Source organism: Onychostoma macrolepis, chromosome 13 (genome assembly GCF_012432095.1).
Source record: "Onychostoma macrolepis isolate SWU-2019 chromosome 13, ASM1243209v1, whole genome shotgun sequence".
Taxonomy (NCBI): Eukaryota; Metazoa; Chordata; class Actinopteri; order Cypriniformes; family Cyprinidae; genus Onychostoma; species Onychostoma macrolepis.
The window spans coordinates 5,709,424-5,725,385 of NC_081167.1; the positions used below are offsets into that span (position 1 = coordinate 5,709,424).

Consider the following 15,962-nt stretch of genomic DNA (forward strand, 5'->3'; position numbering starts at 1 on the left):
AAGAATGTACATCCCTACAGATCACGGGAGGATTATCCTGCTGGGATAATGTTTTTTCCTGCGATGGCTGCAGAAAGATTTATATTTTTAATCTAATTTTATTTGGAAACAATCTATCAGGCGCTCATGATGGTTGACTAGAATAGCTCCTACAGGTCAGTGGGGATATTGTAGAAGAGAATCGTCAACAAGAGACATCTTTTTGGCAGAGGATGACCCCAAAACGAGATTGTGAATCTCTTTATCAAAGCCCTAAATAAACTAAGGCGAGTGCATGTGACACAGCCACACAAGAGCACCTGATTAATGAACAAAGAGTTAAAGCCTGTTTGTTTACTGTCGCTCACTGTTCTTCAGACACCCTTCCCAACATCCCCTCCATCCCTCCCTTCTTTTCCCTTCCTTTTCACCTCCCTCCTTGGCCTTCCTGCCCTCTCTATCAGACGAGCCAAGCGGCGATAGCATATCTCTTTGGGTTATATCAGCTCTTTCCTGAAAAGTTGGATGTGTGTGTATCTGATAGTTGCCCGGTGGGTGCACACTGCTCCTCCCAGGTCGTGCTGAGTAATGTTCACTCCGGTCTTCTACAGCAGACCTAATGCGTTGTGACACGTCAGTGATGAGCTGCGCTGATTTCTGTCAAATTCACATGAACCTCTCCAGCACAGATCAGATGAAGGGGCACGGCATGGGGATTTTTCAGATGAAGCAAAGGGGTTTCCCAGCTATTAAGAGGCAGATCGGGAAAGGCAACATAAATTGCGAAACATAACATGACCCCTCTTAACAGTGACCCTGCATCTGACGAATCAACGATGAATGAAGTGGACAACTCAAGTATTTATTAGAAAAAGAGCTCTTCTTGCTAGATATTTCAATAATTATCACCATTCTATCAATGACAATCTAATAGTTCTACAGTTGCTCTGATCTTACAGTAATGTTTCTAACCAGAAAATCTAATGAAGAGAGAAAAGAGATAAAAGAATTTCCAGCTTGAGAATGTGCAAGCAGATGAGCGACGCTGACAGTGAGTGGCTGTAAAGGGAATATTTAGCAAACACCAAAAATCTGGTTTTGGCAAGAAGAAAAGGATCGGTTTAGAAGGACTTCCTGTACACATGGAGACAGATGCAAAGTGTCTACATCATTAACACACCACAATTATAGCATTTGATCTAAATTTAACATCTTCTTCCCACTTAAACTGAACATCACATAGCAAATGAGTCCAACCAGAAACTCCCTTTCCCTGGGGCTAAACATCCTTAAAGGTGAAGACTGTCATTTCTGCACTACTAGTGGTACCATAGAGAATTGCAAAAATGTTGACATGTTTCAAACACTCCCCTGTCTTCCATTGTTAGAACAAACAAGCAGTCCAGCCCCACAAAATAGCTTGAGACAATTTGGGGTTGTTTAAATAAATGCAATTCTTTTAGGTGCCACTAGAGGCATGTATATTGCCCACTTCAAAATGACAAGAAGAGATGCAACACTGTCACATTAAACCAAACTCTAATATCAAAGAATGAAAGAAGAGTGGATATAAGAAGAGAAAGATGTCAACAGTGCTATAGCCAGCCATCTCCCAGAGTTCACATGATCGTGGGTGGGGGGAGAGAAGAGAAGAGAAGTACTTCAGCAGTAGTTAAATCCCAGAGCAAACAGAAGAGCAAACACAACAGTGACACTTTATCATACCAGCTTTATGAGTATTATCTGCCCAGAGACAAGGTGCTCAATCAGGCTATGAAAGCTAGTTAAAAGCAATGATTAGGAAAGCAGAAGAAACAGCTGATATATGGTGAAAGGAGGGGGGCAGGTTGTTTGCTTGCACTTTCTCACTTTTCACTCTCCTTTTCCCACATGACACAGGACATCAGCCTAATCCCAAAGGCAAACTGCCCCTTGGTGTGGGAACCGGCGGCGTTTCCCCTTTTTTCACCATGGGACCACAGTGCGTACACAGAGTCTTATCAGGAGTGGGCCATAAAACAATTGGCGCTGATCGTATTCGGAGAAATAAGTGGTAGCTTGTTGGTTGTGCCATCACTACTGAGATTCAGTGGGGTCATAAACACGCCAGTGGTTCGGATTCCCCTAGGTTCGCCAGGCTAGATCCTTCCCTTAGGTAACCTAACAAAACTACCAAGTGGCTCTTGAGGACACGGCTCCATTCGTGCCCCTCACTGACACCGGCTGGCATCTCCTTGACTTTGTCGTAATGGCTAAATTTAGCCATTTGCAGGCACAATGTGAAATTCATGAGAGCATCATGCAAAGGGGCTTGAAAGAGAGAACATGATGTGTTGTGTGAAATAAAAACTGCTCTTTGATTTCATACTTCCTGTCAAGCACATGCATTTCCAAACACTTACTGGAATTGGCACGTTGCTCTCTTTCCTGTGATCCCTTGCTTTCTCTATGCTTTCCCCCTCTCTCTCTCTTTCTTCTCTGCTCCTTCTGTGGGTGTGCATGATGTGATGTGTGATGTGAATGAGAGAGAAAAACAGCAGGGGCTGCTCGGGCCGCCCGGTGCCGCTCTTAGATCCCTGCACTATAAAAACCGCACACCTTTTATCAGCCATTATGCCTCTGATTTAACCAGATTACTCCACCAACGTGCTGCCACTGATACACGGGGAGCGCAGAGAGCATTCAGCCTCCCCCTCCTGTGTGCAGCACTTTTGCATGCACAGAGGAGAATCTAGTGAGACAGGAACAACCACTGACTGACTACACCTGAATGACAACATAGAGCTCCGATTGCTCTTTGAAGCACAACACTCGCACACACCAGGCACGATTAAAGCAAAAAAACAAAGTCAAAGAGCGAGGGCATCCAGACAGCAGCAAGCGAGCGGAGAGGCGTCCTCTTAACAGCTCAAAGTGACTGAGCTAAACAAAGCCAGGACCCTGCTGTAAAATCAAAAAGGAAAGTGATCAGCATTGTAGTGCACTCAGCAATTGAGGAGAGCACTGAAAATAGCGCATGAGAAATGCAAAGGCATGCAGGCGGCACTCAGAGACAGAAAGAAAGCGCGAGAGAGAAAGGGGCTGGGCTCTTCCAGTCTGCTGGACAATCGTTGCAATTAACGGGTGACTTTGACAAACACGTGAGGCGGGGGCTCGGTGGGCGGATCCAGGCTCCGAGGTTCGTTGGCATCCTGTCAGAGGCCGTATCTGCTGGTCAGTCTCAGATGCCAGCCAATCGCAGATCAGAAATGGTGGCCGGGAGCCAATGAGAGCTCTCGCTCAGACTGACCTTCACACAGGCCGGTAGCAAACTGACCATTAAGTCAATGATGACAACAGCACTCACCACAATCAATCTAACAAAATAATGATCAGTTTGATGCATGACGTTTAGCCTCAGCTGTTCTCTACACGAGTAAAAGCACCAGACGAGTCCATGTAACATTACAGCAGAATAATTTTTCAAACATTTCAGTGGGTTTTTACTGTACATTGACCTGTTTACACCGCAGCCGAATGGTCACATTCGTCAATAGTCATTCCTGTCGAGTTCGGTCGAAGTAAATGAACTTCTTAACTCGCTTTGAGTAACTCGCTGGAGCTCTCACTGGCTCCCACAGTCTTACCGCAGTACAGTTTTGGAGTCCACGGCTCTGCATGTAAATTTATGCAGACAATAACAAGAGCCTCACAGGAACTATTTGACTTGGCACACATGGGGCCTTTCACAAATGGGTCCTGGTAATTGCTGATACATATCTGACTCCTGTAGTCATCACCTTGTTCCCAGACCCTTTGATGAGGCAGAGGAAACCCAAAGCCTTTCAAAACACTCAGCATGATCTCTGTGTATGAGAGAGCATGTCATTTTCCACGCGCCCTGCCCCTTTTTGGTAGGGGCTCATATCGCCTGCGTTCCCGCTCCAGCCCAAGGGTGTCTCTTTTAATCTGGGTGGGCGCTAGCCTTGCCAAGAGTCAAGAACGAGCAATACTCAGCAGTCCATAATAATGATTTGTTTTCTTTTTACCCACTGAGGGTGGACGCTCAGAAAAGATGGCTTCAAGATACAATTCAAGAAGATGTCCCCCGAGAGGTCGGCTGTTAAGCAAAGGCGGGTGCATACGAGCACGCTACACTAATAAATGGGGTCTAATTAGAGATGGGCCGGGCTGAGTCTCTGCTGGACTCCACTAAGAAAGTTTCTGTGAGCGCAGAGAGGGAGGAGCGGGCTTTATCCTCCCCCCTTAAGGGGACACTCGCACTTTGAAGGGTACAGAATCACGAACAAGGAAAATGCTGTCCTCAGTCATACTGAGATGCTATTTAGGTGCGGTATGGAAAACATGGTGCGGATGGCAACCACTAGAACCATCAGCTATGGTGCCAATCTCTACGTTGATGGGTTACAGATGTACTATGTTATGCATGTGGGTACAATGTTCCTATGCAGTTCGAAGGCGTATCCTTGTTTGTTATGATGCCGTTTCTGTATAGAAGCCATTCTCATTTCATTTTTTTGGTTTTAAACAGCGCAGTAGCAACAAGAGCCTTTTTACAGAAGTTGTACAAATATTTGTAACAAAGATAGCTTGTTAATGCTAACTATAAAGCATAAGCACATAGAAAGAAGGGGGCGAATAAGTCTGAGCGTGAGTGAGGGGACCAGTTGGGGACATATTGGCAGGAGTTTCTTGGCCAACAGCAGAATAATGGTCTTATTGGGATTATGAAGTCACTCCTTACAGAACATGCTAATACGGTTAGCTGCACTGCTTTACACAATCAGCAATTAACCCACATTAACATAATACTTCCACTAAACCTCCACTGGCGTGAATAAGACTGAAGGGGCTGAAGTGCTTGGGTCATTTGTTCACGCTGAACACACTCTGCATACGTCCAGGTTTATAGCTCAGCCTCTTCCCGCTAGCGTACGACACAACAAACACTCATCCAAAACACTGGGGTGAGGGAACGTGAGGGGAGGAAGGAGGGGGTGAACATTAAAAGCCTGGTGATAATTGGAAGTATGTGAAAAATGACGTGTCACTTTGGTCAATAAAGAGCAAAGGTCACCGCAAGCAGGAGCCCAAACTCGGCACAAAATGTGCTCATTAAGGCATCCAATCAGAGTGCGGTGAGCAACCGGGACATTAGTCATTGGCCATCTGACCGTCTAGGCCAGGCCGGCCTCTTTCTTATTGCTCTCCTGCTCTGTGGAGGGAGAAAACCGGCGCTGGTATATAAATCGTTGCTCAGTCATCTGGAACATAATGTGGTCCTTTCTGCTCTCATCCTGCTTTGCCTGCTGGCTGTGCAGCCCTCAAACTGCTGCCTTGACATCCCTTTCAATAATAAATGAAGTTGCTTTTTGCCTACAGTTTGTTTGAAACCCTCCTCCACCCTTCCATCTGGCACCTCCCACACTGGTTCTGATTGGCTAAACCACAGAACTAGCCAATCACAGTGTCAAACAGTAGATGACTCAGTTTACAGTTGAAGTGAAAGTTGGCTTTCGTTAGCTTTTACTCCATTGAGAGAGAAATCCTACCAAGAGGATACCCAGGAGAGTTTTTCTTTTTTTGAGAATATTTCATTTCTCTTTGAAAATTCCAGAATCTTCATCTGGAATATAACAGAACGCATAAAGCTCCATCAGTGTAAAAGCTCTTTTGTTAGACTGTCATCACCAGCGGTTTCTTCAGACACCCTGTCCAGATGGGCCCAGAGGAAGGTTCATTAATGCAGTCTTATCACAACCAGCTGATGGACCTACGCCATATGACCAGCCAGCAGTGGCCTAAACATCTGCTTTAACTCTCTCCATACACATGCTCGGCCTCAGATGGTAAGCTGGACACATCTGCATAGTCGGTGACATTTCCATAGAAGCATACTTACTACACTGCTCTCTGGAATACTTGACTCTGATTGGTCGATGCTTCAATCAAGTATCATGCAACTAATCGTTCTCCCATATTTTCTCTCTAACTGTGCTAGTTTCTGTCCTATCACTCTGTGGTCTCTTTAATAAACTAAAATCAATATTCCCTGCCCTTTTATTTATTTAATTGATAAGTAACTGTTAATGACAGGCTGACTGTACATTATCCCTTACATATGCATCATGGGGTGTCTCAGATCCTTACCTTGTTCGCTGCTGTTGTCACCGCTGTGCGATGTGTGTCCTCCGCTGGATGGTCCTGGTGTTCCTCCGGAGCGTGTAGAAGCTGTATCGTCATGGTCTCTGTTCCATGAAGTCTGTGCGGAAAGGGAGAGAGAGACAGAGCAGGAATAAGGCACACAATCAGGCATCAGATCACAGAGAAACACACACAGGCTACAGTCCCATGCTACAAAGACAGCTGGCTTTATCAGATGTTCCTCATTTTATTGTTTTTCATCCTCTTTCCAGGCCCTACAACCTCACACGACAATTCAGTCAGCACAGTTTACAAGAACGATTGAACCAAACCCTGTCACTGAGCATTTTAATGACGCCACACAATCGCTGGCTTCCTTATAGACATTTTTTTATTTCACAGATCAGAATACACAATTGCACTATTTTAAAGAACATCAAAAAAAAAACATTGTATTACCAGTGACAGGATATCCATAGTCCAGAAATGAAATATAAAAACAAAGAAAGAATAATTAGCAATAGCAGCTAAGATGTGCATGCCTGTCCATACACATGCACTAGCTAACTTGAGATCTCTGAATACAACAAGAGCCAGTCAGTCACCACTCTTATATCCCAGAGCGAGGGAGGGTATAAGTGTGTGCGTGTGTGCCGGTTCGCTGGCCTAGCGAATCAAAATGAAATCAAATAAGAGCCATTCTCCTTCAAGTTGGGAAGAGGAGGAAGAAAAAACAGAGAGAAATCCTATTGACAATTAAGCTTAGGTGTATAATAGAGCGAAAGTGTCAGCTGTTGGGCGGATGGTATGTGGCAAATGGAGCAGACATGGGGATAAAGAGAAGTGGACGGAACAATGGCGAACCGGGGCCTGCACACACTCAGCCCCATGCAGGGTCTACTTGTACTATAGAACAAAACAGATGTTGCCTCTTATCACTGGCTGCCTCCACAAAAGTAACATTAACTGTGTGTGGAAAATATGAGATGAAGGCCGCAGCATCTTTTCTGGTGTAAAAAGACGCCTATCAGAGAGGAGAACTCTCAATAGCAGGCCCAGGAAATATATTTTGTGTTTTTAAATGCAGGTTTTGCGATGAATATTCACAGTTCTCAGGATTTAAACATGAGCTAAATGTAGTTAAAATACTGTATTCTTACTGAAAATATAATCAAAATATTACATAAGCAGATGAGTAGAACGTTGAGAATTAATTGCTTTCCATTTCTGTGGAAATCTATTAAGGGTTTTGCTCCACTGATTGTTTATTACTACACGTATGCACAAACATGATTGTGAAAAAAAAAAAAAGTTCCATTATTATCCTAAAAATATGTAACGAATGTATAGAGAAATGTGAAGATTCTTGTCTTTTATTTATATGGTACTCTTTGAATTAAAAACACTCAAAATATGTATAGGTAAAAAATAAAATAAAAATAAAATAAAATAAAATATAAAAATCCTAAATTCTGAAACAATCCAAATTGAATTTTATAGACTTGCCACAAGTCTCCTAGAAACTTCAGGCATAATAGTGCCAGCCACTCCAGATATGTTTTTTTTTTTTTTTTTTTAAATATCCAGGGGGAAAAAATGGTGTATTCTGCAGCATACCAAAAGTATGCCGTAAGAGGTAATCTAGAACACATGCCCAGGGAGCAAACAGTTAAAACTGAAATTGCCAGTTTCTACAACCCTTTGTAAAAGAAAGAGAGAGAGAGAGAGAGAAAAAAAATGGAGGGAACTTGTTTATTCAGAGCTTTGTGGAAAAGAATGGTACAGCACCCTGGAGACCGAGAACCCCAGAGCCTCCACACGTAAAAGGATGTTTTTTTACGCACAACAAATCCTACTTGAAAATATAATTAGAATGAGAAAATAGCAAACTATTGCATTAACTGTAATTGAACAAAAGAGCAGCGGGGCTTGTGGGAGGCTGCCGCTCGGCCCCATGGGAATGGGGGAGGGTCTCGGCTGAGGGTGAGTGACATCTCCAGGGTGCACTCGAGTCTATTTATAACTGCCCCAACAATCTCGTCCACCACAGATCTAACAGCTAATTAATAACAACAAAAAAAATGGCCAAAACGCAGAGCAGTCCACCAGCTAGCAGACACCCGGAGGAAACCGCACAGGCGCATAAGCGAAGGAGTAAATATGTGGGCCAAAATGAACAGCGGGTGGAGGCGGTGTGGATGCAGATGGTTACGGGAGAGATGAGTGCCGTGGCAGAGAGAATGCTGTCCTGCTGCACACAACAACACACTTGATATATTCACTGTCCCTCTAATGAGCTAGCTAGGATTTATTCAGTCGTGTTTTTTTGGGGGGGGGGGGCTTCGTCCCCTCCCCCTCCACATGTTTTCTCTTCCCTTGCTCCTTTTCTCTCTGCCTCCTCATGTCCTTCTCTCTCTCAAGTGCAGGATGTAGATTAATTCAATGCTTAATTGTTTAGTAAATTCAATTTTCCACATTCTATTCTGCATAGCTTTAGCTAAAGTTCTTAAATCTGCAGTGCGTAGCCCAGGGAGCAGCGTTTGTCATCTGTGCCTTTCCCTTTTTTTTTTTTTTTCATTACCATTTTCTTCCTCCACCACTTAATTCGCCATGAAAAGATTTTCCTTGCTGGAAATTCTGATTCTGCTATGATCGGTGAGGCATTCCAATTCATTGCATTTTCATTGTGTTGGGTCTTAGATGGAAGCTCTCTTTCTCTGCACATTATACACGCACTCATGCAAAGAATATTGGGCTTCCAATTCATTTATAATAATAAAGAAAAATGTTTCAGGTTACTGTAGACTTCACAGGGGAAAGAAAACTCATAAACAGTATATGTTTACAATTTCATGCCACAGTGACTGCTCTCTCACTCCCTTTTTTTTAATTTTTTTTTTTAACACAGACCCACCAGTGTCACATTGTACTATTTTTGGTTCTGGCTTCATCTAGATAGCACAACAAAACGGACTGAGAGAGAGATACACACACACACACACACACACACAGAGAGCGAGAAAGAGAGAGAGAGTTTTTATATGCCTCATCAAACAAGATTAGCAAGGACACTTGAACAAGCTCACTAAAATACTCAAGCTCTGCTGGGAAATACTTGGGAAGCACAAGATTCACACATGAACTTTGCCCAGTGGATTGCAACCAAAAACTAAATCTGTTCAGGACACTTGTTTATTTGTTTACTCCGGCTTGTTGATAAGGCTGAGATCCTCAATGTTGATAACAGACCACGTGGCTGTTGGTTCAACTCTGTGCAAAAACATTAATGCTTCTTAAATGAATGGATGTGGTAATGGCATGCACAGAAACAAAAAAAGGGAGGGTGAATGCTAGAACAGTCCAATCCCCCAAACACCTCCTTTAACAAATCTTACAAAGCAAAATGGAGCAAAATTGGGGAGGGGGGAATAATTGCTGAAAAAAAAATCAGCTTGGATTTGGTCTACAGAGAAAGCGAAATCTCTTAAAATGGCCTGTGGGTGAGATCTCGTTTAAAAACCAGTAGAGTCACCCTTGACGGCACTGTAGGATAATCACACATCTCCTTTAATTACAATAACTTTCACATCACTGATTTAAAAACAATTTGTAGTGCGATCCTCAAGCTTAATTTCTTTAAAAAATACAATGTTGACCATTCTCTTAGAGAATTTAAAAAATATGGAATTGCAAAGAAGTTTAACTATGGAAAACTTTACACACAAGCAACAGTATATGTTTATAAATAGTATATATATATATATATATATATATATGGCTAATTTTTTTAAACAAATTTCATGAACTCAGAGCACTTAGAGCAGTTAACTCGATGCATCATGCCTGTTTTCAATTTAACTGATCGAAGTAACCACAATTTGATATTCCCGTGCCACTTCTTCAAAGGGTAAAATAGTCACATGTTTATTCTTTATATCACTTGTTGAATCGTTGACAGCAGCCAACAGTTGTCAAGATACAGAACGAGGGATCTCACCTTCTCATTACTTCAACAAAGACTATGATTATAGCACAGTAATAATTTCAACATTGCCCTACTAGTGTACTATCAAAAGAAGCAAATAATCTACTCTTAAAAAGACAATACTTTGGGTTCACAACAAAAACGAAAGCACGTGCCTTCAATTAAAAACTTCAATTAAAAACAGAGTAAATAAAAACAGATTTTGTACACTCCGTTCTCATCCAAAAGTGCAAAAAGATGTTTTCTTGAGCACAAGTGATACATTCAACAGTGAGGTTATAACAACAACTAAAAGAATCTCTCATGACAGGGAAACAGTGACATTATTTATGCAACCCTTTAAAACAGGCCCATATATTCTCATTCACTAAAAGCATATTACAAAAAAAAAAAAAAAACTCATGCAAAATGATATTTTGTATCACAAATTATTAAGCACAAAAACAACGTAACTTCTGGGTGGCCTCTATGCAATACATTAATAGCATGGCTTACTCTATAATAACACCCTTAGTTTTTAAATTGGTCCTGAACAAAACAGAAAGGAAACTGCAAACAGAGAAACTATTCAGCATTTCAATTATTTCAACCCCTCTTCAGGCCGCATGGAATAATCTAAAGAGCCCTCGAGTACTGAAGTCTTAAGCACTGCGGAGGTTTTCATGGCGTTGAGTTCATTAGCAAATGGCAGTGACTCTCTGCAATTAAAGACAACTGTGCAAACGCTGCAGCCCATGGAAATGCATTCAGACTCTTTACTTTGCCTTCAGTGAGCGTCAGCACGGAGCAAATACGTCATAAACAAGTTACCATGAGCCAGCCAATCGGAAAACAAATTAGCCTGATTTGCACTGAGGCACAAGAAGGCAATAAACATGCCGAAACAAAAGATAAAGCCATTACTCGGACGACAATTAATGTATGTTGGTAAATGTTGTATCAAAATCAATCATTCATGACTAATTTCACTTGCAACACAGCACACTTTTTTTATTTTCAAACTAGAATTGTAAGTTAAATATATATCATGAGAGTGATTCTTTAACCAGGATAACTTTTTTTGTCCCCTAGAATGAGAAGAAAAGAACTCAAATATTTTTAAGAAAACTATCTTTCATAAGTTTTTTTTTTTTTAAAGTCTTTTTAACTTCTTGATAATAAATGCATAAAAAGTGTTAAATCAAGGAAATTCTACTTTGTACCCCTTCCTAAGAACATAAATTAATTTAATAATTCTAGTTGATTTATAATCTCAGTTAACTTAATGTTTTATAACAAAGAATGATTGTCTGTTCTGTTGTCATTAGCATCACACAAATCATTTTAGAGGTTTTTTTTATTTATTTTTTTCATTTATTTTGTTAGCAGTAGTAGTAGTAGTAGTAGTAGTCATATTTTACCATAACCATGTGTTTTTACCAATGCAGTAAGTATTTTAATTCAGAGATAACTTATCCAACTTTCTCCAACAAGTCAGTAAAACATATTATTATACATTATACCAAAATACACTTGACGGTTGATCAAGCTTGTGATCTTATAAGTATTCCAGCATGAAACATAGTTTTAAAAAGTTTAACCATTATATAGCCTATTTTTATATTTACACACTTTACAGTAGCGCTCATATCGTTTAATATTATACTATACTTAATACTAGATTCATATACTACATGTAAAACCGGTTTTTTTGGGGGGTTTTTTCAGTAGTGTAATAATTACTTAATGTGACGTGGTAGCTGTCAAACAACCAAAAACTTCAACAAGATTCTCCAGAATGAAGACCGCAGTGAAGGGGTTAACTAGCTGCTAACTAGTCCCTCCGCTCATATGGCACCTGAGGCTCATATGGCCGCGCGTTTATCAGCGCAGTACGAGGAAAACAACGCGATCCAAACTGGCTGGGCCGCATTCACCAGAGAGAGAGAAGAGAGAGAGAGGCTCTGACTTTTTCACCCCTGAGCTCTGCCCCTCTTTCTCTTCACTCGATACTTGCAAAACAATGCTAAGCTGGAGTTGAGACATTATTGATACGATGCTTCGCTGCACGGAGGACGAAAACACAGCACAGCGCTGGACCACGGAATTTAATAAATTCTATGTATATTCCTGATTTTCTTATGCTGCAGTATTCCTGCTGGAATAAATTGGCCTTTGAATAAATGAACCGCCTCTCTCCCTCTTGTTAACATTGTTGAGAATTTGCACAAAGGAGATTTTTTTTTTTTTTTCCAGTCCAATTCAACTTTATGCCCGAGGGCATATATTAAAAATACATATGGAACGAGATAATGCATGAGCGACGCAAATTCGTTAGGGATGTCACCGCCTAGCAAGCTCAGAAATGTAACCACAAAAAATGAGATGTAAAATACATATAGGACCTAAAGTCAAACTTTAACTCTGTAGCTGTTAACCAAAACCGCCCATACGCATCTATAGTTATATTAAACTTATTTTTAAATTTACTTTTATTTAAGTGTTATAAGCTCTCTTTACTGCTCATCCAATTTTAAATGAGTACAATCCTAACCAGCGGCATTTCTTTTAGGATTCACAATAAAACAAAAACAGACTCTACCTCGCATTAGCAAACTTCTGAAAAGTTGGTCAGCTTACATTAGGGAATCAGACTTTCATGAAGATGTAAATACTTAATACTAACCCTAATATTTAGGTGTTACACGTCAAGAAAAAAAAATATATAGGACATGTCTTCATCTTAAAGTCAATTAAATATCTGTATTCGTGGCCTCCAGCAAAGCATAAATTGCTCTTATCAAGTTATATACCTGCGTACCCAGGGGTCTTCATATAAGCCAAATTTATTTTTATCGCTTAAATTCATCTCTGCTCAATAATTCATTTATTAAAAAAAAAAAAAACAACAAAAAACTGACACGTGCTCTCTGATAGAGTTTTGTTAAAAGAGTTATAAACACAATTGGCATTATGCTGTTTAATGCTTCCTTTGAATTAGATGCATTATCTGTACAGATCCGCTCATTAACATGATCATTAATACAGCAGAAGTAGAAAAGACTAAAGAAGCCAAAGGTCGTTTTATTGGAGTCCCTGTTTGGTAATGAATGGGACAGGGTTTTCTCTCCCTCATATAAAAACTGGTGGCCGACGCAGTCATTGGAAAGCTACAACTGGTCAATGCTTTATTCGATCACTCAGCCATATGGAAGATGACGGATTTAAATTATTTAGCCTAATCGCTTCATTACTTTTTATGCTGGTGAATCTGCTAATCCCCTTAATATGACCACTTGATTTTTTTTTTTAGAATTGTCTCTCCCAAATCTTCTATCATTATACTTAAAATATATAAACATTACGCAGCGTGTCCAGATGAAAGCATTGAAGAACGCGTAAAAGTTTAATTGAAAGTGCGTTAGAGCTGAAGAACGTCAAAAAGGATCCACAAGCACGAACTGCCGCATATTCAAAAGGCACAGAGGAACAGAATTCCACACAATTTCCTATAAACACAAAATACTGCATGGCACAGTACTACTCAAACACGACCGCGCTGCTTATGCCATTCAAAAGAGTGGCTGAGAGTAGAACGCTGCGCGTAAGCATCGCACGCACTCCTCTGAGGAAAAACACTGACAAGGCAACTAATGAAGCGTGAACAACAGCAGAAAACCAAAGCACCAAATCTCTAAATGCCTACTATAGATATGTCTCCATTTGGTTCTTGATAGTAATAGATACCACAGATAGCCCAACCGTTTGGTTTGATTAAAAAAAGGCGGGCGAGAGAAAAGAAGAGGGAAAGGGCTAAATTAAAATCGACAAGAAACAGGTCAAGTTTATGGCAATGCTTTCACGAGCTAATCTCCTCGGGTCAGTTCCGGGATCAAACCGTAATGAAGCAATAATGGGCCACATTATTCCAAATTTTTCAATCCGATGGAATTTAAAAGCCTTAATCGTATGCAAATAACGGCGAGGCAGAGAAAGTGACCCAAAAGACGAGCTGAATGGCCAGAAAAGAAATGGACTCCTGCACGTACCTGATCAAGGGGCCCCGATGATCTTGTAATTTCTTCACTGTCTGATTTTGATCCTCCTTCTCTGTCGTCTATAACCAAGTCGATGGGCATCTTTCCCTTCAAACAGCTGATGTACCGATGACAGAAATTGTCACAAAGTTCATGTACCTATAGATACAAGGGAAGCAAGGAGGGGGGGGAAATCACAAAGGGTCATCACAGCGAACTGACAAGTGCATCCAGAACTCCTATTGACATGGAAAACCTCTCCCAATGGCCTTCTCTGATAGCTATCAGACGCATCCAGAATGTGAAATAACTTTACTCCCTCTCAAAATAGAGATATCGCCGAAAATTGACACTGACAAGACGACTCACGGGCTACACCGTATTCAACACCCGTGTTAAATTCATCTGCTCCCGGGGTTGTGGCCATTAGAGAGATGACCTGCTTGACTGACATTTAAGGTAAACTGTTTAATTTCGTCTAGTTATTTCATTACCACCTCTTTACAAGGGAATAATATGGTGGATGACATTCAGTGGCGAGGGGAGAATTCTTCATTTATGGCTGAATGCTCAACCTATCGCTTCGCCGTGTTATCTCAACACATATAACCCTAGAGGCTCATGCAAATATCTGGAGATTTGGAGCCAATGGTTATTATGTGTATTCAATACTGTAAAACTATATGGTTTGGCGATAAATCACTTGATAGGCCCACTCTCGACGTGGAAACAGGTGTTGATAAAATTCCTCCAAAGTGTATTGCTGATAACAGATAAGCGCGCAAAACGTGCCATCAACGAGTTGCGGAATAACGATAGTCAGTATTATAGAATAAATGAACAAAAAATCGCTTACGACAACGTTAGGTGGCACAGCATGCAGAGAAACATTGAAATTACTTCTATGAAATAACCGTGGCCGTGGTAGCAGGTTGCATTGTAATTAAACTCGGAGGAGAAATAGGCAGCATGATTGATTTTGACACTAATTACAACAGACCAGGAAAAATACATTTATGCAGATGAGGCCCATAGGTTTGAAGAGAGGACCGGCCAATTGGGGTAAACTTTGATTACCTTTTCGAGCTCCAAAAGATGAAACCGTAAAACTTGAATGGCTTGTATCATCTGGGGAAAATTGACAATGAAGAAAAAAGTTCACTTTAAATGTGACGAAATAAACAGGCCCAAGACAATTACAAACAAATTAAGTGATTTATGACATTCTGGATCATTTCTGACTAGAGATCACTTTCTAGACAATGCACTGCAATTAAGTCAAATTATACTTCATTTATGAATAAATTATCACTTTAATCCATGTTTTAATGAGAGGGACGTGTGTCCTCTGCCAACATGCTTTAATGCTTAAAAAAAAAAAAAAAACAATTTGCATAATAAATCGAACTCTTACAAAACACATAAAAAAATATCCATAACGATTAGCAATGCCATCAAGAAATCAGACAATTGTGTCTAAAGAACACTTTCTGAATATGTTATAAAAGTTGTAAATTAAAATTATTGGAGGCAAATACAAAATAATAAAAATTGTTGCACTCACCAAATTATCCAGCTCGGGATTTGATGAAAATAGCGGCTTTTCTGCTCGAATCTGAGACGATATGCATGTAAATAATTTTAAATTGTGAGAGAAAACAAAAATACAAATCCTTCAAAAAAAGTATTAAATAAATTTAAAAGCATTAATTAGCCCGTTTTTGTTTTTGTTTTTTTCGGGGTTTTTTCTCTCTCATTTAAAGTTACAGAGAATACGTCAACGCTGCAACTACACAATTAAATATGCAAAAACTTTTTGCGCCATAAAACAGTTTCTG

General features: G+C 40.5%; 1 protein-coding gene across 2 annotated transcripts in view; it reads right to left on the reverse strand.

Annotated features, from left to right (window-relative positions):
- The window catches only part of meis1b (Meis homeobox 1 b), a 62,532-nt gene that overhangs the window by 43,017 nt on the left and 3,553 nt on the right, over positions 1-15,962 (reverse strand). For both annotated transcript variants that reach the window (XM_058794813.1, XM_058794814.1), the window contains exons 4-7: positions 15,689-15,739; positions 15,202-15,252; positions 14,137-14,283; positions 6,130-6,241 (exon numbers count right to left, since the gene is read on the reverse strand). In XM_058794813.1, the coding sequence (XP_058650796.1) occupies positions 6,130-6,241; positions 14,137-14,283; positions 15,202-15,252; positions 15,689-15,739 (361 nt within the window). The remainder of the gene's footprint in view (positions 1-6,129; positions 6,242-14,136; positions 14,284-15,201; positions 15,253-15,688; positions 15,740-15,962) is intronic.